This window comes from Barbus barbus (assembly GCF_936440315.1).
Source record: "Barbus barbus genome assembly, chromosome: 2".
Taxonomy (NCBI): domain Eukaryota; kingdom Metazoa; phylum Chordata; class Actinopteri; order Cypriniformes; family Cyprinidae; genus Barbus; species Barbus barbus.
Genome location: NC_136730.1, coordinates 5914694 through 5941506, shown reverse-complemented (window position 1 = coordinate 5941506; position 26813 = coordinate 5914694). Strand labels below are relative to the sequence as shown.

Here is a 26813-nt window from a genome sequence, read left to right as displayed (position 1 = left end):
CGTTTGGGTCCATGTACACGAATTGTCACTATTCCCGGCTTCTAGTCGAGGCTGGACCTCTCTGGCCTGGTCCATAGTGGCCTCATAAAAATGCAGGGCAGTGTAACCCTAGCGCTGCCCAAGGAGAGGCTAAAGAATAAATGATTAAATATTTAAAAGTCCTTCGAGATGGTTGCATCATCATTGACACATGATGCTGGGTTTTTGGACCACAACTGAAGAGTCAATTATGGTGATTTGTGGCTCAGGTGTAGCTGTCAGTATGTTGATAAGCACGTGTAAAAGATCGCGCTCAAACAGAGCGCTGTTGGTATAAAAGAAGCCCAACAATGATCAGATGCAAATACCAGAAAAAAAGTCTTAACTCCAAATACCAGCAAAGAGAAGCAGATGCTAAGACCCTGCTGGAAAAACAAGATCACACCAAGCTGGTTTGTAACTTGTAGTCTATCGAGGTTGTCCTAACCCAAGCTTGACCAAGATGACCTGCCAGGTCAACCTAAACATCACCAGCTGGTAATACAGCTTATTAACCCTCTAGACAAGCTTGGGCCAGCAATGACCAGAAGAGATTAGCTTCAACTAGCTAGAAACCATGTAAAACCAGGTACCAACTTAAACTGATTTGGGATTTTCCAGCAGGGTAACGATGGCTTAAATACAAACAGTAAGTGATGGTATATATGCAGAGAGAGAGTCCTTGGGAGTTTGAGACACATTCCAGATGTCAGGCATTTAGACTACAATATATATTTTCCTTCACCTTTTTAAATTTAAGTTTGAGAAACACAAATTTTTTTTCTAACTTTTAGAACAAGAGTTGTGAGCGTACGTTTGGTTGTGCGCACATCCAATGAGGTATGACCTCAAGCTTTCAAGTAATTCCAACATCTCATGTAAATTTAGCTGCGAGGAACAGGGACTAAAGAAAAGAAGTTTAACTATACTTTCACACTGGTTATTGGGAAAGCCGTAACGCTCCTTTGGTGCTCCGAGGCATAGTCTCTGAGGGTCGTGGATTCAAACTCGGAGCTGGGGATTCTTTGTGTGCCCGTACTTGTCCCACGGTTCGTAAAGTCTGCTGGGAGCTCCGTAATGGAAACCGCTTTCGATAACGTAAGGACTCTGAGCGCAGCAGCAGCCGTGTGTATTGCACTTCTGGCATTACCATCTTTAAACACTCATCTCGTGGAGTAACATGGCCTTTTTGTGTCATGTTAACAGGTAAATCATACCCTACAATTTCCACTTTGGCACTGGGCTGCCAAGGCCGTAATTCCTTATTCGTGATCTGTGCAGCAGAGCGAAGCGGTGGCAAATGCCCTCCAAAGCAGCTGCGGACAAGTCGGTCACGAGACTGACGCAACAGCTGGACTTCCCGCTCAACACACACTAGTCCTAATGCTCTCAGCTGTCGCCACAATGAGGCATTGAAGTGATCATACAGTACAGAATCTACAGCATTCCAGGCTCTGATTTTGGCCGTATTTTCACTAGAAAGGCTGCTCTTGGAGTCAGGTGTGCGCATGTTGAGACTGACGTACAGAACGTCGTCGAGATCCCAAGACAATAAGCGGCGGAGCAGCACCAAGGATTCATCAAAGTATTCCGCGATCATGACCAACGAGAACACTTGCTCCATTTCTGCAGCGAAACGTTTCGCATATGCCGGCGCCTCTGAAGATGGCCGGTCTTTATCACCGCCTAGGTCGAAGGTCAGTGTATTTCTTGCATACATCGAATCCTTCTCTTCTGGACGATAGTAGCTCCAAGGGTGGTCCAGGAAAGTCTCTAAAGAGCCATTTGGGACACGTTTAAAGCTAAGACAGTACTGATTGAAGTAGGTAAACAGAGACTCAAACATCGCTCCTGGTTCCCGCAGTATCGTGATGTAGATTGTGTTGTTGGGCATGAGGCGTCGTAGCTCAGCCCGGCTGAATCGTAAGTGATTGGTGATAATGTCAGGTGGTGCGGTGTGTGGGTGAACGAAGTGGGCACTGAACGGTCGAGGGTAGCAGAACTGGTGGTCACAGGTGGTAATAGGCAATGCCACAGTGAGGTTGTTGCGTTCAGCAAAACGGAAGAGGATGTTCTGCACAGTGGAGCTGGCCGTTTTGTGCGTCTTAAGGAAGGCTACACTCGTGTGTTTAGCAGAAAGTCCACTGCTGCCCTGGGTTGAGGAGGCCGTGGAGGATGGACAGCCCAACCAGAATGCCTCCAACGTCCTGCAATCAGAGGGGAGAATTAATGCAGAAATGAAGACATGTTGAAAGAAAAATGGTAATGCAAACACAAATATACCCTACTGATAAAACTTTATAAAGCCTTAAGGTCCTTGCACACGGAGTGCAAAATTCTCACACGAAAAGAAAAGAAAAAAAAAAAGTTCACAAGTATCACATTGTATCAATCACGTTTACACGTTGCCTCCTAAACTTTAATCTGTCATAAAAATTGGATCGGATTTTTCACATCCAAGCAAGGATTTTGAGAGGTGTTTTGACAATTCAAAGCCACCGTACATGCGAACAGCAAGACCCAGAATGGCACCTGACATATTGATCCACTTCGTCTTGTAGCACAAAGCACTGTTAGGTTCTTGCACACTGAGTTCACGGAAATTACTGGTCTTCTTTTTAATATTTGGCTCCAATATCGCTAGCAAAGCATCATATTGAGCCACTGACATCCTGAAGTAAACTTAATCCCACAGCTCCTTGATAAAGGTAGAACTCTCCTTCCTCTCTACACTATTGCAGGATTGGATTGCCTCAATATTTCCTCTTTCTTTTTCTCTTTTGAAGAAGAGAAAGGACCACAAAATCATGCTTGAAGACTATTTTGTATTGACTAATTATGCCTATTTGAATACCTGACAATTTTCAAGCAACACCTGAAAACTCATCTCTTTTTATTTTTATGAAAAAAGCAACAACTAAAGAACAAAAAAAAAAAAAACTTTGCTTTCTCTTTCCTTAATCTCTCCCTGTTTAGCTTGTTCTACAATGCCTGAAACTTTGTATTGCAAGCACTTCCTGCGTTTATTTGCCTCTTTATGATTAATTGCTTATTTTATTCCTCAATTGTAAGTTGGTTTTGATAAAAGTATCTGCTAATTGTATAAATGTAAATGTAATGCATCGGACTCAGTGTGCAAGGTTTCTGTGTGACAGATATGAAAATTTGAGACTCAGGCCCCATCCACACGGAGACGCGTTTAGCTGTATACACAAGTTTTGTATCGCATTTGCGTTTCGTCCAGATGGATCCGGCGTTTTGGGAGCGTGAAACCGCAATTTTTTTTAAACCGGGTCCCAGAGTGGATAAATCTGAAAACGACACCTTTGCGTTTTCGTCTGGACAGCAAATCCGTATATTTTGTGAAACGATGATGTCATCACTCCACGTCTAGACCCTAGTCAGACACCGCTATGTCACGTAACAGCAACAACAACATGAACACTGAACGACTGTTTTTTATTAACCAACATGAACATAGATTAATAAATGTAATTGTTCCATGTTTGTTTGTATACCGCGCGCAAGATTTATGCACCGAGTCCAAGTTGTCTTCTCCATTTTTAGTGTATCTCTGTGGCAAAATTATAGCACCACATACTGGTCTGGCATGTATACTCTATCATTTTGTGTTGGTTTCATAGATTTGTGTGTACGCAGATAGGGTAAACGTACCTATTAAGCTCACCAAAATCTGCATAGAGACATATAAGTTTCAAGATATTGACAAGATACAAGATATTGGTTTCAGTTCAAAAAGTTATGTTAAAATAAAATATTAATCTCTCACACAAAAATGTTAAATTTTATTTTAAATGATATTTCAATTAAGACATACATCTTTAAATTCAAAAAGGGTAGTTTTTTTACACACCCCTGTTCCCATTAAGCTCACATCACTTTTTATTAAAAATTCTCGATTATTTTAAGGAAAATTTTTAAAGAATAAATGTAAAAAGATTTTTTGAAGGTACAAAGTCAATCACAAAAAAAAAAAAAAAATAAATAAAATCAAGCAAAAAGGCATTCAAGTCGATCAGTTATATATTCATAGTCAAGTGTCATTGAAGCACATTGCAACATCTATACTAGTCTGCGTTCAGCTAAGTAACCCTTTCAAAAATCAAATAAAACAAATCAAATCAATACATTTAATTCATGGGGATGAACACAGAAACTAGCCTCATTATGAAACCTCTTTTTAAATGGATGTAAACTAATCTATAGTCTCTTAAGGCTGGAATACACTACATGATTTTTGCCCCGATTTTCCACAGATTTACAGTCTGGAGAAGTTGATGCTAGTTGCCAAAGATCAAAGCCAGTCTTCAGATTTGAGTTGACAGAATTCATAGAAAATCGATTAACTTAACTTAAAGTGACAACCATCAGTTAATATTTAAAGTCTGTTTATGAAATATTTATATAGACGTTCAATGTGGAAGAGCTTAAAGGGAGCACACTGAGCTTAATTGGGATTTTTGGGATCTGGTCATGATGGGAGACCAGTTGGCCAAATTACCAAATTACATTAGACTGGTTGAAGGTCATCTTTTCGGCAAGGTAAATTAGGAATCAAATGGAATAGACTAAAAACAAATGGTGGCAGAAAAGAGGAATGAGTAGTGATGCTCCAAAATTTGGCAACCACAAATATTTGGCCAAACTAGTTTTGGAGGTCCAAAAACATGACCAAAACAATGTGTTTAATTGACACCATTGATCTCCAAAGATGCATTTTGACTATGTCAGTGTCTTTATGCACACAATATACATCAGATAAGATACATGAGTTACAGTTGCAATATGTAAAATTTGTTTTGGTTAAAAAAAAAATTGGTGAATCACTAGGAAACGAGGTAGGGACAAATGGAGAGATCATTCTTCAAAAGGCTCTTACGAGTTCAAGTGACCCCCATGGTGCAGAAGCAAGCTGACCGTACTGATTGCAATCAATACTAGGAATATCTTCTTCTGCGTCATCTCCACGTTCTTTCACTGCAAAAGAGAAGAATAGGACTTTACAAAGGTGTGCATTACTCATACATTTAACCCGTATCCAGAACACCAAGTATATCCTCTGTATGAAACATAAACAACAAATTCATGAGCATGAAAATGCACCAATAATGCAAACCGTTGGTTTGGTTGACAGTGTTTCCTTTCAAGCTGGATCTCAAATTGCAAAGTGCCTTTTTTAATGTTTGGGTCATTCAAACACACACACACACACGTTCAGAGACGAAGACAACAAGCAAACCTAAAACAAGGACAGGACAGGTGTCATGTATTAGCATTCGGACAGAGTTTCCTGTCTAATGCTAAGAAAGTCTTGAATATCTTCCATACGAGTCCAGGCCACCTCTTCCCTTGGCTTCTAATTACAGTTATCTCATCTCGCTTTCCCTTTCTCTCTCACCATATCGAATGGCACTTCTACACAACCTGCCTTTATTTCCCCCGATCAAGCCCTGATACTACTGTAGTTTAATTAGCATTAGCATTACAAAAAAGGGTAAGCCATTTCACTCCTAATGCCATTCAAAAAGAGCCAAGACAATTAAATGACATGACTTATATTTTAATGTCGCAACAAGTACCACTGCAGAAATGATAGTCCAAGATTAGCAATACAAACCACTGACAAACAACTGATACCACCAGCTTCTGGTTTTATTTTATAGCCGTCTGGACTGTTTGCAGATTTTACAGCAGTGCAATTGACATTGAAATAGTTGCTACACAAAAATCAATTGGATGGTAAAGCAGTATAGAGTGAGCAAAAGAAAGTAAATGCAAATGTGATGCAAATGCATCACAGTGGCTGTTTTCTATGACCAATATAAGGAAATTAGTTTTACTGAAGGCAAATTCAAGTTTAAAATGCTGATGCAAAAGAATACTGCAGGTCAGAGTTCAACACCGACTGGCTGTCTGGGCCTCTTTTTCCAATGGTAATATAAACCTTCACTTACGGCATGAGTGCATGGTCCCTTAGAGGTCTGGTACTGGACCAATCAGTGTCACGTATCAGCACATGAAAAAGCTCATAGGAAAAGGCTCTAAAGACACAGCAAGTAATTAACAGTGAGGTTTGTTAAGGCATAATCAATATTCCTCATACTTTAAATCAGTCATTTGTACCAATCCTTTAAAACTGTTAAATTTTGGTGCTACTGGAATAAATGATACTTCAAGCCATGCAGCTTGAGAAGAGATGTGCTTGTTACGTCCCAAGACGTAATTATTTATATATTTTTTTATATTGTGCGGAATTCGATATTGCTACTGTTACAGTTTGTATTTTTGGCAGTGTTTTGTTTTTTGCTCTCTCTCTCTCTCTCTCTCTCTCTCTCTCTCTCTCTCTCTCTTCCCTCTACTCCATGCAAAGCTTAATGAAGATCAGCTGGTCCTAACTGTCATCGACTACTGGCTAGCTCTGATTGGCTGCTGCAGGGAGAGCTTGTGGATAAAGCTGGAGACTCACTGTGAAGATGGCCTTCTTTTCTTGCCTTCGCTGCCTCCCGAGACTGTTTTCTCCTGTCCCAGACAGTACCATGTGTGCTAATAGTTGATCTGTTGACTTTCTGGTTGTTAGTGTACAACTTATTTACCTTTGAATCTTGGAAGAGACGTTGCTGCTCTGTTTTCACTTTGTTTTGTGAGTTTAGAAAGTACTCTCCCTAAGTTAGAGTTTTTATGTTTGTTATTTTGGCCTGGTCCCCTCCCTAGCTTCATTTGCTCCCCTTTTTGTACTTTATTTGAGCTTGTCCAATATTTCAGCTTTTGTCTGTGTGATTTTTGTGGAGTGCTGGGACAGGAGAGAGGATTACCTGGTTGGCTGTTAAGAGTTTTATTTATTTATTTTTCTCTGTGTTCGCGTTTTATACATTTCTTTGTTACACACTTCCTGACCCTAGACTAGGAAGGCACGTAACAATGCTATTAAAACTTCAAATTACTTGAGTGCCTTATTTAGGCTAGTGAGTCTCACAGTTAGATGCAGCTCATTTCCCACTCTTTAATTAAACTGCGCGTGTTTCTAATGATCCAGAAAGATCTGGTAGCACATGAGAGCGGCTCAGATTATGTACATGGAGGGAAGGTTTGGTAAAGGTATTGCGCATTTTCTGTGCAAGAAGAAAGAATAAATTAGAGGCAGAGGAAGACACGAATCACCCACGCAACAATCCAACCTACCTACACACACTCACGTATTTAACACCACAGTGTGAGATAAAAGACATTCCATTATAAATGCCCAGCCCCAGATCTACAGTAGGAACAATCACATTCCTGATAACATCAAAGAGAATTTAGATGCCGAACAAGCTCAGCCTCAACTCTAATGCATTCTTGTTTATTTCTACCCCAGTACCATTATAGCCCCTGTATGTGAAGTGAAGTGAAGTGACATACTGCTGAGTATGGTGACCCATACTCGGAATTCATGCTCTGCATTTAACCCATCCAACGTGCACTCACACAGCAGTGAACACACACACACACAGTGAACACACACCCGGAGCAGTGGGCAGCCTTGCTCAAGGGCACCTCAGTCGTGGTATTGAGGGTGGAGAGAGCGCTGGACATTCACTCCCCCCACCTACAATCCCTGCCGGCCCGAGACTCGAACCCACAACCTTTGGATTACGAGTCCAACTCTCTAACCATTAGGCCACGACTTCCCCAAATAAAATAGAAATAAACAAGAATGCATTAGAGTTGAGGCTGAGCTTGTTCGGCATCTAAATTCTCTTTGATGTTATCAGGAATGTGAGAACAACATCAATATCTAGAGCAGTGTTTCCAAACCAGAGGGCCTCAGTAAACTTCAAAGGGGCCAGAAAATGACTTGATTTTGATTAATTAAAATTTTAATTCATTAAAAAAAGTTCAAACAATCATTAAAAAAGCCAAACCCATCACCCAACATCAGTGTTCACTGATCGGAATGGAACACTCTTTAAAAAAAAAAAAAAAAGGTTCTTTACTGGCACTCCATGAAGAAACTTTGATATCCCTGGAACCTTTCCATTCCACCAAAGGTTCTTTAAAGGTTCTTCAGATTATTAAAATATTTTTCACACGTTCATTGAAATGTTCTTTGGTGAACCCAAATGGTTCTTCTATGGCTGCTAAATCCTTTTTTCTTTTTTTTGGGGGGAGGGGGGGGGGGGGGGGGGGGGGCGCGTCTGTTTAAGAGTGAAGCAAATTCCTGCATCCAATATTACAATATCTAGTGTAAAACTTACAAAAGAATGGAAGCTGTACTAGAAGCAAAGAAAAGACACTTTTAGCCATGAAATATATATTTTAAAAACATAATCTTACTTGAAGGAAACGTTAATCCCTTTAGTGCATTGGTCTCAAACTCAATTCCTGGAGGGCCACAGCTCTGCACAGTTTAGCTCCAACCCTAATCAAACACACCTGATCCAGCTAATCAAGGTCTTCAGGATTACTAGAAACTTTCATGCAGGTGTGATTTGTAGTTCTGCAGAGCTGTGGCCCTCCAGGAACTGCGTTTGCACTGCTTTAGTTGTACATTAAGACCACTAATACCGCAACAGATTCTCCATCATTCCCTGTCATTCAAGCCACACAAAGCCAGAGTCGAGGTGAAGGCAAGGAGATTAGAATCCGATCTGTGCCGTTTTGTTGGAATCGAAATGTGACTTTTGGGGGAAAACACCGAGAGTCAAGCTGTGATCCTACAGTTCTGAGTGGTCCTATTGTGGAATTGTGGAAAGACGCTCTCTGGAGAAGGTGTCGAGTTACTGTGATATAGCCAAGCTTGTGTGACCAATCCAGCAGTGACGTGAGGAACGTCCAGCCAGGCATGCAACGTTATAGATGTCTGGGACAGATGGTGGTCAAGAGAACACGGTGGGTCAGATATACAATCTAAATACAAGTGTTTTGAAGTTATGACGACTTCTAAATTAAATCATGTTCAACCAACAAACTACACTGGGTTAGAGGAACTTCATTTGTAGCATGAATGTAGCCGGGTAAGGTATAGCCCTTGTATGATTGGCTGATGTCATGGCAGCCTGTGAACCTATCCGTGTTCCTACTCCTTTGTGATTGGTTAACATGGTTTAAATCCTATGAACCTATCAGTGTTGGCATTGAGAATATAAAAAAGGAAGGGTTTGATTACTCAGGATGCATCATCCTTGGTACTAGACCTTTGTGGAAGTACGTCATTATGAACAAGGGATGGGGTTGGTGCATCCTCCTTTTGTTGTGTTTTAGCGGTTCTGCCTTTTTCAGGTTAGTCTCCCAGCGTGAAGAAGGATTTGGTCTTTTACAAGGAGAGGCTTTATTTGTTTGTCTCTTTTTGGTCATCAGAATGGTGGTGAGCGACCATGCATCTTGCCATGTTAAATCTCTCTCTGTATGTATGATGGGAGTTTATCATGTGTTTTAATGAGTGTAATATTGTAGATAATCTTCTTGTTTTATGATCAGCAGGTGTAACTGCACATCCAGGGGTTTCAGTAACTTGGTCGGAGACTAATGTACATCACCAAACTGCTGCTTTGTTTTTAGTGTTTTTTGGGTGGCTGGTTTAACTTTGAACAATTAATTTAACAATTAAATGTATTACTCAAAAGTAACATTTCAGTGTATGGCTCTGGAACCAATTTATCTTAGCAATTCCAGTTCAAACTAACTCAATGTAAACTCATAAATGTCCAACAAAAAAAGCTACACAGGGCTTTTCCTTTTACAAAAAAAAAAAAGCACATCAAAAAAGACTTATTTTCAATATTTATTCTCCTTATCCAGTCTGGTGCAAACTGCGCTTGGAACTAGAAATCCACTGGCCAATTTTCAGTTATCAATACAATTTCATTAAGTTCTGCAAAAAAAAATTAATTCATGCAAGAATTTTTATGAAACTTACACAAAATACCAATTTGTAACATTGTCAAAAGATCAAAATGTTTGCAACTTAAGGTTCAATTAAATCAATAAATTAGAAGATTTGTTACCATGCAGTAATTTAAGCTATGGTAAAGGGCCCCTGAATTTTGTAGAGTGTTGGAATAGTGACATTTGCGTAGGCTACTGCATTAACTTTTCTCTTTCTACTTGCTTTTCTTCATGTGATAATGTCTGGAGGGCAGAAGGAACTCGAGGAATCCCCGCATCTTTGCTGCTAATCAGTTTTGCACTTAGGGTTGACCATAAAAACAAAGTGGGCAGAAAAAAGCTATAACCATACTTCATTTTGACAGGAGCGAGGCTATGAGGATAGAGCAGTGCATTCAATGGACTGAACATGTCAGTTGTTCAGCTGACAAAAGGCTTTTCCAAAAACGTTCAAGACTCCATAAACAGTTAGAAAGTTGTGAAACCTGTACAGTGTTGTAAAGACACTTACGCATTTTAATCTGCGTAAAATGCAATGCAACATCAATCCTGACAAAGGTTTATTGTATTAAGCAGGAACAAAATATATAAATAATAATTCCCTTATTCCATCGTCATAGCATTTTCTCAACACATATTTTTTCCAAAGCAGCTTACAAAGAATAGCAATGACAGAACAAATCTAAAGATTTAAACCACTTAACATATTCCTCGCAAAGCGTTTTCAATTCAAATCATATGATCATTTCTCCAGGTCATGACTGTTTTCCAGGCCTTTTCTAAAGTGAATGCATGGACACTTTTCTAAGCACGGGTCAAGATGGACTCTTCTATAGAGGTGTCTTTTCTATTATATGAGCATGCAACGCAAAATGAGTCCTGCTGTAGCTCAAACACAATATTATGATGAATACAGCATGCAAAATGCACACAAATTGATTTTTAAGCATCATCCCACACATCCCAGACTGGACTCCACAACTTTCTAGCTTACAAAATACAGCTAAAAAGACAAAGACATCTTGAACTGTACATATACACTGTATAATATTTGCATATTTATACTTTTTAATTGAGCTTGTATTTAACACAGCATACTACTTTTTAAAAATCTGGGTTTCTAGGACAAAGTTTACAAGTTCAATCCCAAATATAGGGTCAAGTCCTGAGAGACGCCCGACATAACAACATTCTCACAAGCTTACAGTAACAGGGATGTAGAGCTGAACAGAAGGCAAGTGTATTTCTCACTTTTTATTGCACCATGCTGAAAAGGTCTGCAAACAGCGAGAGCTGTTAACGTCACAAGACTTTACACTCCCTTAAATGGTTTACATTCACCTGTCTGGGTGGGCCTACGGTTACGATCTGTTTGTTCTGACTGCAGTTTGCAGCATGTGGAGAATGTAAATGTGATAAATCTTCTGCGGCATGTGATTAGCATGCAGGATTCTTTATGACGTTGATTTAACTGCTGGTATTTGGCAAAAAAACATCTAATAGTAACAGCAGTAACTTGGATATAGATGTTTAAATGCATATTTGCTTAAATCTGTAAAACGTAAAATATGTTAGTAACATTTTAACTTTATCTGCCGATTTTGTGTTCTTTTAAACAAACTTTTACATACTAGTCAATGGCTAGCAACTCATACAGGTTTGAAAGACATGAAGGCGAGTAAATGATGACTGAATTTTCCTTTTTTGGTGAACTATCCCTTTAAAACACACACATTCTGTTGGCATCATTGATTATTCAAATCATCTAAAAGGTCCTGAAATGGAGTTTAAACACCATTTGACGATTCAACTGATGCCAAACCCGTTCTGTCCATAGAGTTTAAAGCTTACTAAACCTAAAACACACTTTTAACGGACACCCTGTTGAGATGCATTATCCGCAAACACATTAAAAAAGGCTTGGTTCTTTACATTTAGGTTTATTTTTGTTTTTTTAAAGGTGGGACCTAATCTGTTAAAGGAACATTACACTTCTCTAAAAGTGTCCCTATTTAAGAAAAGGAAGCTGTTTTGAGTATTGAACAAAATTCAACAAGAAATAATTGTTGAACCTCTGTGAGAATGGAGACAGAAGAGACACTAATTAAACTAACCGTGCGGCTCTAAACTCAGATATTACATTTGAGTTTTTCTTCCTATATCACACCACAAAGCACTTCTAGAGTACTTTATTGTAATCACAGTTCAGTAAAGCATGAAACATCCTCTCTCTATCTCTCTCTGTCTGCACATCTGATGAGGCATTATTGTCTAAATCCCAAAAAAATCAATCTGGGAAATGAAGCTTGAAAATGAGCATCAGCAAACCCCCAGCCGTCCACATCCACATCCATCCCCACACACGCAATCTAGAAGTTAATGATTTTGTTTTTTTTCAATTTAGACTCTTTCAATTTCGATATGAGCAGATATTTGACTTGCAGAGTCTTTTCCTGACTACATTTCTCATGGAAAAACTCCTGTCACAAACCAAACCTCCTTCTGAATATCAGTGTATGGGTTTGATCAAACTCAAATTGATTTGGGGAAATATAAACCATGTGGGAATATCAAGTATTTCACAAATAAACTATTTTCTCTTCATGGGAAAAGAATGTGTCTGACATCAGTGCAGAGACTTAATAATAATATAAAACAGCTCCCACTCTGAGTGTATGAGCCACAGTTGAAGCACATATGATCTGTTTTTGCAATAATGCATGGCCACAGCTGAGACCCAGCTCTGGAGTTGTTGTCTCTGTAGTGGACATTATATTTGAGTGAATTTCTCTGAGACTCTCATGTCACGGTTGTAAGTCTGGATGTCCTGAACAGAGCACATTCAGGGCTTTATAGAGATACTAAATGATTGGACGTGTCACCATCACCACACCCTCTCCTAGCTCTTTAAAGATGGGTACATTTAATTTAGTGAAACATTTTACATCCTTGCAGAAATATGATTATATTTTGTAATTGTCATTTAAATCTGAATAATTTTCTAATTGTTTGTCATAAAGCAACATCTCAGGAAAATGTTATGGGTTTTCAAATTCAAATATGACTTCCTGTTATGAAACAGGACATGATTTCATACATGTCCACTGTAGAGGACACCAGGACTAAAAGCATGCTATTACACATTTTGGGAGACATAACAATTGAATAGGAAAATAAATTATATATCTATTTTGTTATGAAATATTAGATATTATTATGAAAATCTGGTCAATTATTACTCCCATTATGACAATTTTTTTTCAACACGCTGTCCCAACAGAAACACATTAATATGCAAATTAGATACAGTATAGATACACTGTGTTTAATGGAAAACCAGTTTATGGATATTTTTACACACATATTGCATAAAACAAAATGGTATATCAAATAATTTTGTTATATATTTTATAACATAGTTGAGAATCATCCTTAAACAAAGTTTAGAAGAAAAAAATCCTGAAACCTAAAAATGTATTGGTGATTTAAAAAAAATCCCATTGTTTTAGCCTTTTTGATGTCTATTCATGCCATTTTAATTTTAGAAAAAACTTAGTCCTAGTGTCCTCTACAGAGAACATAGAAAAAGATATTAATAAAATATAATTTTTCAAAAATGTTAATTTAAATTTTTTTTTCTAATGCTCTAAACAATGTAATGACATGAAAAAATACTAAATTCACAAAGCTTTTTTTTGGAGGGGGGTCTCAGGAGGTTAAACCACAACTGCCCACATCACTCCATATCCCTCTCATGTGGAAATATCATTTTTGCTTGGATGCTTGGCTTGTTTTTGGTCATTTATTCTATGCACCTATCGATCACCCACAGGTGTGTAATTGTTGCTGACTGATCGGTAAATAATATAAAAGAACTGCTGCCAATCGATCAAGTCACAATAAAGACATTTATAATGTTTCAAATGTTTCTATTATTCGTGTAATAAATGCAGTTGATTTGAACTTTCAAAGAATTCATTTTCACACATACAAAAAAAAAAAAAAAAAATTCACAACAGCAGCTTTTATCATTGATAAGATTTTTTTGAGCAGCAAATCAGCATATAACAGTGATTTCTGAGGGACATTATATAAACACACAACAACAAACAAAGCTCAAAGTTCTTTAATACAAACGCCAAAACAAAAGTTCACTAGCACAGTACTTTTATTATTATTATTAGTTAAATAATTTATTAATCAATAATAATACATATTTAAAACATTATTTTGAAGGTACAGTATATTACTACTTTTTCCATGTTCCATATTCATCCATGTTTCAACTTGCCAAAAAAAAAAAAAAATTAAATTCTATTTTATTAGATTTTAAAAGATTAAAATGTTTTTAGATTCTATACTGAAAAAAAAACCAAAAAAAAAAAATTAGAAACCGTCATAATTTCTCCAGTCTTTAGTGTCACGTGACCCTTCAGAAATCTTTCTAATATGCTTCATATTAATTTTTTTTATAGTAAAAAGACTTATATTGTTAGAAAAGATTTCTATTTTGAACAAATGCTCTTTTAACCTTTGTATTCATCAAAGAATAAAAAGTATCACATGTTCCAAAAAAACAATATGAAGCAGCACAACAGTTTCAACACTCATAACAAATCATCATATTAGGATCATGTGACACTGAAGACTGGAGTAATAATGCTGAAAATTCAGCTTTGCATCAAAGGAATAAATTACATTTTAAAGTATATTAACATAGGAAACCAATATTAGAAATTACAATAAGATTTCACAATATTACTGTTTTTTACTCTTTTTGATATCAGCTTAAAGTCCGTGTAAAGTCAATATTAAATGTGTGTTCTGAGTTTGTTACACCACAGAAAAATTAACCACCCAGCAAAATTTGAATGCTAAAAAAACCCGCCAAGTAAATAAAATAAGCAGTATTCTCTGCTCTCAAACTGGGGGTGTGTCTGGGGGTGTGTCCACTGGGGGGCGTTGAAACCACGCCCACTCGCAGGAAAGCTGCCGTCTCTCTCAACCGCGAGCTTTTTTGATCGCAACCAGGTATTATGCATTTACATGATGCATCTGCTCTCTATAGCTCTCACTGTACGATTTCACACACCGGTCGGTCACACATCTAGTGTTGGGAAAGGGGCCGTGCTCGGTGGCTTGGTTTAGCCCCGCCCAAAAAAATCCTGATCATGAAAATGGTGAAAAACAGTTTAATGGTCTAAGTAAGTACTACATAGTTCACAGTCTTTGTAACATGTTTCAGCAATGCATTTCTAACATTTATAATGTGTTTACAAACAATTCTCAGAATTGACTTTACACGGACTTTAAAAACTCAAAACATGTTAGAGATACAAAGAATCAGATCCATGAACAGACGTTAGGTGTGTCTGAGATGACTATTGTTACACTCACAACTGGCTACTTCAACCCATCTTTAAGGATTACCTTAAAAACAGACCTTAAGAACGCAAAGAAACAACGGGCTTAGTTACTCGTTTAAGGAGCATCTACAGCAGCTCTGTCACGTCCTCTTCACATCGCGTGTTTGTGCTCTTTCCTATGAAATCTCAGCACATCCTCACAGCTTGTGGCCAATCATGTCATGATGCCCCACCAAGCGTCCGGTGTCCCATCATCCACACCAGCCCTGAGCTCCAGAGAACACCCCCGAGAGACGCGCAGACGTCTCTTCATTCCTCCACACTAATTCCTGCTCTAAGCTGGACGCTTACTATATTACAAATCACCTCATTCAGACCTACTTCATGTTTACGTGCATCTCTCAAACTGAATATAATTATGAAAACAGCAGATTTGAATTGTTTACACAAAGACATTTCATTGACTTGCTACTAAATGTCTTGGGTCGTTCCTAATTATGCAGCACAAAACAGTGAAAAATGTTCCTCTGGTTAATAAGGGAACAGTCTGTTTTCTTGCATCAGTGACAATGAATAGAGAACAAGGATAATTATTCAGGACGTGCATGATTAACTACTCCTTCAGATTGGACTCTTGAACTCTAGAAAGATTTCAGAGAGGTGCGCCTTTCCAAATCAATTTCCAGCATCCGCTACAGGATTTGATGGGTCCTGCGCAGAGTGACCAAGGCGGCAAGAGCATCCCGACAGGTCATGGGTTCAAATCCCCTGGCGCTCGTCTAACTAAATCCCCACAGACCAAAACATCCTGAGAGGCAGACAGATCCGCTCCTCCAGCTCCAGACGAGCCAAGCGCGAGATTGAATTATTGTGCGAGATGTAACAATCAGCGCAGCTCTGTTTGGCCCTCGCTAGCGCCGGTCGGGTTTATGGACTCGAGCAGATGGCACAACCTCTGGTGTAACGCTGAGGGGAGATAAATGAAAGCGATCAGGAGTGGTGTGTGTGTGTGTGTGAGGAACAATGAGTGAAAGATGGGAACATTACGTCCAGAAACATGCACATGAGTGCAGACGGTGCTGCTTGACAACGCATTATAAGCTCACGGTCATGCATTATTTCAGAAAAACTCAGGGCTCGAGGGAGCGACAGAGCTTCCTTCAAATGTCACATGCTCTGTAAGTGTTTGCATTCACATCACAAACATTATGTTTAGGTTAAAAGGAACTAAAAGGAAAGTAGTACTGTTTTGCTAAAGTGCACTTGTTTACTCAAGGGTTTTATAAACTGAGGTTTGTAAGCTGATGAAGAGCTAATTAAGGATATTGAGTGATATAGCTTGTTTATCGTTTCAGAGTAAAGCGCAGCACTGTGTTCATTTACACGTGATCGAGCAGCTCAGGATCCAGTGTTCTCAGCATCTCGCGAGGTTAATGCGCATTTGCGATCTTTTTTATAATTTGCAACATTTCTGTGGACAGACGTTTACAGCATTTCACCAGTCGTCCGCCAAAATAAAAGCTTGAGGTTTGAAAAGCTAAAATTTGAACATTTAAAAGTGAAGAATTTAAAACCTAAATATTAGTATTGTCAAGTCACCTTTATTTATATAGCGCTTTTAACAATGTAAATTGTGTCAAAGCAACTGCACAATATCCAAAAAAAATGGAAATAGTGTGTCGATAGTGTAAAATGAAATATTGTATATTTTAACTAAGTAATTATAAAATGTTTTTTTTATTTTATAGTACAATTGTAACTTAAAACTGTAATGCATTTCTGTCTTAACTTTTATAATTAGTTAAAATTATTTAAAAAATTTTTTTTTAAAAATCACATCATGTGACCATTTAGAGTCACCTGACATTAAAGAACCCTGAACAAATGTGCCATCAAATTACGGAAATATTAAACATAACACAAAATCATCAAGAGAATTGCAAGTAAATATATTATGTCTAAGGGGTTCGGCTGACAAAATCGTTTGGGAACTCCTAGTTTACACTAATACTAACATTCAAGTCAGTTCACATTTCTGCAGCATGCAGAACACAAAAAGAGGAAAAAGCACTGGCGGCAGCATCAGTGATGAAAGAGGTGTCTGCGGGGTTTAACGCGAGCCGTCACTGATATCCACTTACACTCCTGCTGTCTGAGCAGCCAGAGACCCGCGGGGGGTGTGCACCCGCGCGTTTATGGGGTTATGGGATCTGTTGCTGGGAAGGAGCATCTGTAACAGACCGATAGTCAAGACCCTTTCTAAAGAGCATTTAATTAATCCTTCAGCAGCCCCTGAGCAACCGGCCATCCGCCGCAAATCTGAGGATGAAATTCAACAATACAAAAGAGTTTATGGGCATGTTTGCAATGACGTACTACACACTAGTTTTGCACAGCATTCAACTGTTTTATATGCATCTAACTGAAGCGAAAATAGAAAAATCTGCAGTATACAACCGAACATCCCACAATGCAAATTACTCAACCCTTTAACCTTTCAGTGAAACAAATGACTTTAAAACTAGATGTGCAAATTTTATGTAGTCAGACCAAAAATAAGGACTTTTTACACATAATTGGATTTTTAAATAATAACAATAACAACAATAAAATATTTAGATTAAATATAATCAAATATATTTAATTATTATATTTTTATATAAACAAAAATAAAAAAGAAAGAAAATTCAAATTTCTGTGATAATAATTCTGACTCACTATAAACATCAACCATAGTAAAGTCATGTAACAAATCCAATGAATGACCAGAAAAGCCCTGGCTGCAGTCCAGATGAAGATAGTTTTTACACTTAATTAGATTTAATAATAATAATTATAATAACAAAAACAACTACTACTACTACTTAAATATTTAAAAATATAATTAAAGATAAAAAAATAATATTATTAAAAATAAATAAATAAATAAAAATAAGTAAAATTCTCATTTCTGAGATCAACCTGACTCTCTCTAACTCTAACATCAAACATAGCAAGTCATGTAAGAAATCCAGTGCATGACCATAAAAAAGCTGGCGGAAAACAAAGGATATTTTTTACACATAATTGGATTTAATAATAATAAACCATTATAATATCATTTATTTTTTTATAAATCTAACTCCCAATAAATTAAACGTCAAACATAGCAAAGTCATGTGAGAAATCCTATGCATGGCAGCCGGAAAAATCCCTGTCTGAAAACCAGCTGCATTTTCCGGTCAGTAAAACTAACAGCTCAGCCTCCGATGTTTTCATACGAGCACATATGAAGTTTCTGAGAAAACAAGGAGTGACTGTACAGATTCCCTTCTCCATTCACAAAGATGGCAGGATGAAAAACGCTGCTTTGAAACACAATATCACCGAGACCACAACAGCGGCTAATTTCAGTCCGCTGTAACACTGAGGTCAAAGTGGAGCCGTCTGATACCACAACTGAAGTTTGTCAATGGCAGAAGAGGGAAATATTAAACTTTCTAAAGACTGACGGACAGTTTTCTTTAATCGCTCTATCAAAACATGTTTGTCTGCACTTCACCAAAGAATCAGAAAGTGTTGAAAAGGTTCAGCTATCTGTAATTAACTCATTAATGGTGTTAAAGCGTGTGTATCAGGGTGATCATTAGTTTAGCTAAATATCAAGCTGTACTGAATCAGGTGTGAGGTGTTTTAAATCAATCACTTATAACAGAACGACTGACAGTATATTTACGCAGCATGTTGACAGTGACTAACGAACAATAACAGTTAGGCACATTAACATGCATTTTCCAGAGTAAAGTGTTTAGTAGTGGACAAACTGATAGATATACTACACTACTGTTCAAAACTTTGGGGTTGGTAAGATTTTTTAATGTTTTTGAAAGAAGTCTCATGCACATAAAGGCTGCATTTATTTGATCAAACATACAGTATAAATGTGAAATATTATTACAGCTTTAAATAACCGTTTTCTGTGTGAATATACTTTAAAATGTAATTTATTCCTGTGATTAAAGCTGTATTTTCAGCATCATTACTCCAGTCTTCAGTGTCACATGATCTTCAGAAATCACTCATATATGCTGATTTGCTGCTGATTATTATCAGTGTTCAAAAGAGTTGTGCTGCTTCATATTTTTGTGGAAACCGTAGTTCATTTATTCAGAATTCTTTGATGAATGTAAAGTTCAAAAGAACAACATTTACTTGTAATATATTAATATGTAATCTTTTGTAACATTTTTAGATGTCTTTATTGTCTCTTTTAATCAATGTAATGGTCTTTGCTGAATAAATGTTTTATCAAAGTATTAACTTCTTTATTGCCCGGTTTATAATTCATATCTTTTCCACTTCAGTTGAACAACAAACACATGATTGATTTGCACTGAGAACACGAGTTACGCCTCTAGGAGGATAACATTCATATTAATAAGCATGCAGCTCCCTGATAAAACAAAACGGACATTAAAAGTCAAGCGGAAGAAAATGAGGATGAGAGTGAGGCACGGATGAAGAAAAGCAGCAAGCATCCTCAGAGGAAAATTAACGCAAGGGTCACAGAAAAGGTGGCGACCAGGGAAACCAAAGGGGATGCAGAGAAAACATGGCGAGTTTAATGAGTGCAATAAATTAGTCCCACACAGACACACACACAAGCAGGCAGACAGTTGCATGCAAGCAAAAACACACACTTTCCAAGCTTTCACTTTTCTGTGGAGCAGCGGAGAAGCCACCGGTAAATATTTAATCACAGGCGATCTAATCAGATTCCCACTTTAAATGCCAACACATTCCAGCACAGTAGAAACACAAGAGCAGACGAGCAACCAGATGCACCGTAGACGTCTCGCATCTCACCTTACCTTCTCAAGTGCCCAGAATACATGCAGGAATAAGCAGAGGCAACACAGCCTTGACTTTACATTGATTGATGTCATTGCAATTGATAATTATTATTATCGGCTTAATGTTTAACAAGATCACAATTTATCCTGTAAATGTAATTTTAGAGAGTCGCTATACTTTGCCCCATCAGACTAGATTAGCATCAAGTGAAGGGTCTATTAATAATGTAAGAGAATCATGTAATAGATCTCAGCTGAACACACGTTCTCCTATTGATTTCCAGAGAGAGTGGCGATCAGACTCTCACAAACAAAGCTGCACCAAGATATATTACTGTAGTAACGCGATATTAAAGCACCAAGATTGTAATTACGTTTGGCCTAAGTTGTTTATAAGGTGGTTCCAACTGGTCAAAACAAATTGAAAGCTGCACAATTTCATTCATCAACCAAAATGAAGAGTGTTTATTTAGCTTTAAGAGAGTTTTGTCCATCCAATATGTAGTTGAATTTGATTATTCATGGGAACAGATTTGGAGAAATGTAGCATTGCATCACTTGCTCTGCAGTGAATGGGTGCCGTCAGAATGAGAGACCAAACAGCTGATGAAAACACCACAATAATCCACAATTCAATTCCATTTGTTTGTTTGTTTGTTTGTATAGCGCTTTTCACGATACCAATCGTTGCAAAGCAGCTTTACAGAAAATTAAGTTTCTACATTATATTAGGGCTGCCACTAACAACTATTTTTATTTAGGTTAATCTATTGACTAATTTATCGATTAATCTAAATGATTAAGGCGAGACACTACAGGTGAATAGGGTAAAATTTTTAACTAGCAGATATCACCATGAAACTTTCCCAGTTGATTACCTACATTAAGATGAGAAAAAAATGTATTACAAAGTTTCTGTAATTTTATGTTTAAATATGCAAATTAGTCATTATCTAATTAAATATGCGCTAATTTGCATATATTTTAAAAAACGAAATCTCAGAATTGGATAAAGCCAGGTTCAAAATTCTTTTTTCATTGTGTTCACATATGAGATGGGAAAAAAATTACAGAGGGATTTATGGATATCTACTTTTGTTATCCTGTAAATCAGAATATACTGTCAATAGCCTTAAAAAATGTATTTTCGCCATGTTTTTTGGAATAAAATGTTATATAAATCAGGCTAGGAATAATATATTTACAAATCCCTCTGTAATTGTCTTCATAATATAACTAGGTACAAGACTGGAAAGTTTGGTGTATACAGGTGCTACTGAAGTGGAGATTTCGGACTTGGAGTATGAGAGAAAAGTCATTTTGAGAAAACGGGCTTTAAAGATTTATATTGTAAAAATCCACACATTTTTATATGAAAACATTGCTAACAAGCAAAACAACTGGCCAAGTAATTGTTTATAACAATGTAGACCATGAACAATGACAACTGAATAAAACAACATTGCCAAATAAGACCTTCAACTAACCACAGAGAACCACAAATACAGACACAAACTTATCATCAGAACTGCAACTCTAGTCATCTATGTCCATCGGAACACAAAGTTCACCCATGAGGGTTGAAAGCCTAGCTATCCATGCCTGCACCATATGTAGGCCCCTCACCCCTCTCTTGCTGATGCCTTTTCAGCTTTTTAGCTGTGCTCAGAGTCTTTCTGCAACGTTTTACACTCTCAGACCGGATGGATTTGGCTTTTGTGATCCTCAGCATGTCGGTTTCCCTGATGGTGGTGACGGTAACGACAGTGCTTTCCAGCCAAAGCTTATCCATAATGGCAAGCATGGCAGAGGCCCCCTCATTAAAAGTTGAAATGGCCATACTTGCAGCTGCCTCAACTCTACTCTTACCTACAAACACTGTTTTTGGACAGCGGGCCCAAATGACGGAGTTGAGGCACTCATTCGCATTTTGAGTGCCAGCATGCTGCATGCGCTGCAGCAGGCTGTCACTTGACATGCGGTGGTATACAGGTATCAGCTTCTGGCCCACCTCCCAAGACAAAAAGTTTCCTGCATGGAGCCTGTGGCTCTCTGGAGTTTCTCCATTTTCCTCCGCTCTCCTATACCAACACCAGGACAGGTTGCAGGACAGACATGCTATGGAGGAGATCAGCCCAGATCTCATTTTTCATTTTCTCTATGGAACCCTGGTTATTTAAAATTGCCCCCCTGTAATAATTTTGTAATGTTTTACATTTTTTGGCCGTTAATTTTCCCAGACCCTTCCCCCCCAATTTGCGTTCAGCACTTAATTTTCGTAGTGCTGTGCCCATACGCTTATGGGCATGGTTGATGCATTCTAATTTTACTACCTCATGCCCAGGGTATGGGTTGAGGGATACCACCTCCCTGAATGCAGCACTGTCCCCATCTGACAGCATCTGAATGTATCTCAGCTGGTGGCGACTCACAGACCTGGCCCACATCCTCTTCGCTGCCTCCTGCTCCATAGCCTTGCTTGAGCCCCTAAAATTTTGTGCACAGTCATGCGTTTCTCTCCAGCTGTCAATTTCCTCATCTGTAATCTTTCCCTCTTGCCTGGCAGCTTCTTTAAGGGCACAAGCATGGCAATAGGATAGAACCTCAAAGTCGATCACCAGTCCCGTAAAAATATGGATGCACACCCCGATCCCATAGTGTGATGTGAACCCTCTTTTCTGCCAAGTGCCATCAAAAGACACACTGATATTTATCACCGCATCTGCATCCTCTCTCAGCAACTCTGCCACATCTGCATCAATATCTGCATAAGCCTGCCTGACCTGCTCCCTGGTCCTGTGAAGTGACTCAATACCTCTCTCAATTTATGCCGCTAAAATGAAATGTGTATTGTATCAATAACTGTTCATTTGTTTTGTTTTTATAGATACAGCACACAGAAATCTGTACTGTAAAAGTAAAACTGACCACCACAACATAATGAATGAGATGGCACTTTATTCTATTCTTATAAATAAATAAATATTTCATCCATACAAAACAAATATTGTTACAGTAATGTTATAATATGTTAGAAGGTGGTATTGGGCTATTTCTGACATTACAAATTCTCCCATCGACAGCTTACGTTCAGATGCGCTTCCCGAGGCGGGCATTTCACTGGGTAATCCATCACTAATTTTCCTTTTCCCCCTTGCAAGTGACAACTGCTGTACTCTTTTCGATGATTGACGCGAAGTCATTTTCATTAATTCACTCAAAAGATCCCGCGGAAAGCTTAACCAAACAAGGAAGCGTCAACGCATACCATGTCATGTGACGATTCTGAACGAATCACGTTGTCAGAAATTGTCTTCAGCCAATGAGATTGCGCATTTAGAGTTAAATCCCCTCTTTTACTTTCACGATTGGTTGCTGATAGAAAGGAAATGACCATATTTGGATCCGACAGCATTGTAGAGAAGAGAGAGAGCTTTCCAGCAGTATACGTGATGACTGGGTACAGGCAGAGATCGCGGAGCAGCATGTTGATTTAGAACGCCAACTTTTGTTGAATTTATGAGAAATCTACAGACGCAAACAGACAAAGTGCAGTAAAATAAAGACCTAAATGTGTATTTCGGACTTTTTTTCACCACAAGTCTGAAAGAAGACATGTTATTGAAGACAAATATCCAAAAATCTCAAAATTGACCAATAAAAAAAAAACGATGTTTTTGCCTGCCGTGTCTCGCCTTAATTTCCCACAAATGCTATAGCCACTGTAATTAAATGAATATGTGGACATCATACCGTATAAACTCAAGAGTGAGGGTTTGAGCTTTTATTTTGAAATCGCGATGCATTCTCCTGTGTTTGTGTATATTTATAAATTATTTACCTTACAAATCTGATGAAATGGGGCGCGTTGCGTTCCTAGATTATAATATATAGATTATTCCTAGGTTATAATAAACACAAACTCAAAACAACATGCAGAGATGAGATGAGTTTGAGACGCTCCACATGTAAATGATAGCAGTTTCTGTGGAGCTACTGTGACGCACGAACTTAACCTACACGCATGGAAATAATTAAAGAGCATATACTGTGTGAACTGCATCGCATATAATTATTTAATTAAATCTTAGCGTTTGTGAATTCATAATTATGCTTAATTATGATTTTTAAATGGGTTTAATATATCATGCAGCCTTGGAAAATAATGCGTTTTATGGATTCTCGTCCGTGAAATCCGCCACTTCCGGTATTTTGCCGGTTAGTCGACGATTTTTTAAAATCAACTAAGCGAAATTTGGTAGTTTTATATGTTGTCTAGCATAATCTGAGGCCACAAGTAATCCACACCACTCCAGTCCATCAATTAACATCTTGTGAAGAGAAAAGCTGTGTGTTTGTTTTAACTTTAAACCGTTGCTTCTGGTCAAAATAGAGTCCATAATCAATAACTCTTCCTCCAAATCCATCCCCCGTTGTCCTCTCACATCAAAATCCACCTACAAATTTGTTTAGAGCTGTTTGGCTTGTAAACGGTGCTTGATCTGTGCATAGTTCTCTCCTGATTCAGATGAGATGACTTTTTCCACTGTAGAGTGCAATGTTATGGATTATAGACTTTTATTTTGTCCGGAAGCAATGGTTTTAAATGAAACACCTCTTAATTACAAATTAGCTTCTTACAAACACGCAGCTTCTAGATGTTAACTGATGGACTGGAGTGGTGTGGATTGTGATGTTTTATCAGCTGTTTGGACTCTCATTCTGACGGCACCCATTCACTGCAGAGGATTCATTGCTGAGCAATTGATGCTAAATTTTCTCCAAATCTGATGAAGAAACAAACTCGTCTACATCTTGGATGGCCTGAGGGCGAGCACACTTTCAGCTAATTTTAATTTTTGGGTGAACTATTCCTTTAATATTCAGACACTCACTGCTGCTGAAAACTGTTTCGGGTTCAGATTGGTTTTCATCTAACATGCATGAGCACGAGGCCGATGAGCTGGTAACCTAAGGCTGATGATACATGGGGCAACCTTTTGAGCAATTCTGCCAGAAATGTTGCTTGGGCACTTTCCCATTGAGAATGGGTAACAAACTTCAATCTGCATACTTTAGATCGGTCGTTGGCTCTGTGTCTCACCTGGTTGCCCAATGACAGCAACATTGCATACAGTTGCCCTGTGTATCATCAGCCAAGTCTGCTAAAAGACGCTGGGATTACGATCCAGCTCAAGTGACACCTCTGGAGAGCAGGTTAGTCTAGTGCCGTCTCACTGTCCGCAGTCTATTAATTACTGGATGCAAATCACAAAAGTTAAATATCAACTCTTTTCCTCTTTTATAAGGCCATGTTTTTTCATCAATATTATATCTTCAATTAAGATTCAAATTCCAGTTCCTCTTAGGTCAGATTTTATAACTATATTGTTTTATTATTACCCCTCTGTATTTCTTGCATTTGTTCCACCAGATGATGTTGAGCCTCTAAATCAAGCGATTATCTGCTGTGCTAAAAATGATTAATTATATTCTGAAGGGGAAAATAAGGAACAGCAGGACAAACAGAAAAGGATAAACAACACGAAGCAGATCAGATCAGCTCATGCCACACAAGCCTGATGTGCTAAAAGCTGCCGTGACTATTCAAAGCCATTTGAATGGCAAATCACACTGTGACAACCGTTTTGTTTGACAATCAGTTTTGTGTTAATGTTAAATGAAAAAAGAAAGCTGATAAAAGCATTCGAGGATGGAACGGCTTTCCATTTTCATTTTCAACAAAACTGAACTCTTGTAAACCATTATACCAAATAAGCTTTGAATCATAATAGCAGCTTTAAATAGGAAACTTTTTGAACACAAAGAATACAAGCTTTCACACCACACTAAACAAGCCGTTTAAATAGATCTCAATGCTAAACTAACATTTTAAAGAGTAAAACACCAATATATTCATTCAAATCATTTAGCTGAGGTCAGATGTAGATCCTGAATGAAACCGGCTGGCCAAACACGTCCTCACAGGTAAATCTGTCACTTAACTAAAGCATGCATATCAATTAAATCAATATCCATAAATCAGCTGGTCATCACTGTGAATCAGAACGGTGAATGAGGGCACACCGATGCGACGCGTTTGCTTTATGCTGCAAACGCAGCAGGCATGAGAACCGAGCAATGTAAATACAACATTTTATCCCGTGCATTAATATTAGGATGTGTTAGGAGACAGGTGTGCTGTCAATCCAGGCCACTGACGGTGATAAAGAAATACGGTAGCCGGTTGTATTCTCACCCACCTTTGTCATCTCACGCTCCGCGACTGATGTACCGATGAATGGATGTAGTTTTCGCTCCGCAGTCAAACAACGATCCGAGCCACTTCAGATTCGCTCCTCCGCGGTTATTTGCGCTCAGAATCAGCAGACGCGAGACGCTTCGGTGCTCGGTAGGTCATCTCAGCGTTGATAAATACCGGCGCGTCGGTTGCCGCTGTCTGTCATCTGCACCGCGCGCCGCCTCTTTCCAAGTCGCGCGCCCGCGTATTCACGACGCACGCGCACGAATCAAAAAGCGGAGAGCCAACCAGGCTCTGCAGTTAACTTTTGGCTGGTGAGTTGAGAAATGTTTTTACCAGCCACGAAGCTAAATCTCGTCAAATATGATCTCGCAATTTATCTCAATGACAAAAAAAAAAGGGGGTTAGAAGTTTACCCTTGCATATTTCTGACCCTGGACCACAAAACCA

The 26813-nt window shown here is 38.3% G+C and overlaps 1 protein-coding gene across 1 annotated transcript; it reads right to left on the bottom strand.

Annotated features, from left to right (window-relative positions):
* Positions 1 to 958: 958 nt before the first annotated feature.
* On the bottom strand, positions 959 to 26597 carry LOC306881890 (galactose-3-O-sulfotransferase 3-like; the record flags this gene model as incomplete). The annotated part of the gene is made up of 3 exons (XM_079436239.1): positions 26365 to 26597; positions 4919 to 5016; positions 959 to 2225 (listed from the first exon to the last, which is right to left on the bottom strand). Exons 2-3 carry the CDS (start codon positions 4999 to 5001, stop codon positions 959 to 961), a joined length of 1350 nt encoding a protein of 449 aa, XP_079292365.1. The 5' UTR covers positions 5002 to 5016; positions 26365 to 26597.
* Positions 26598 to 26813: the final 216 nt, after the last annotated feature.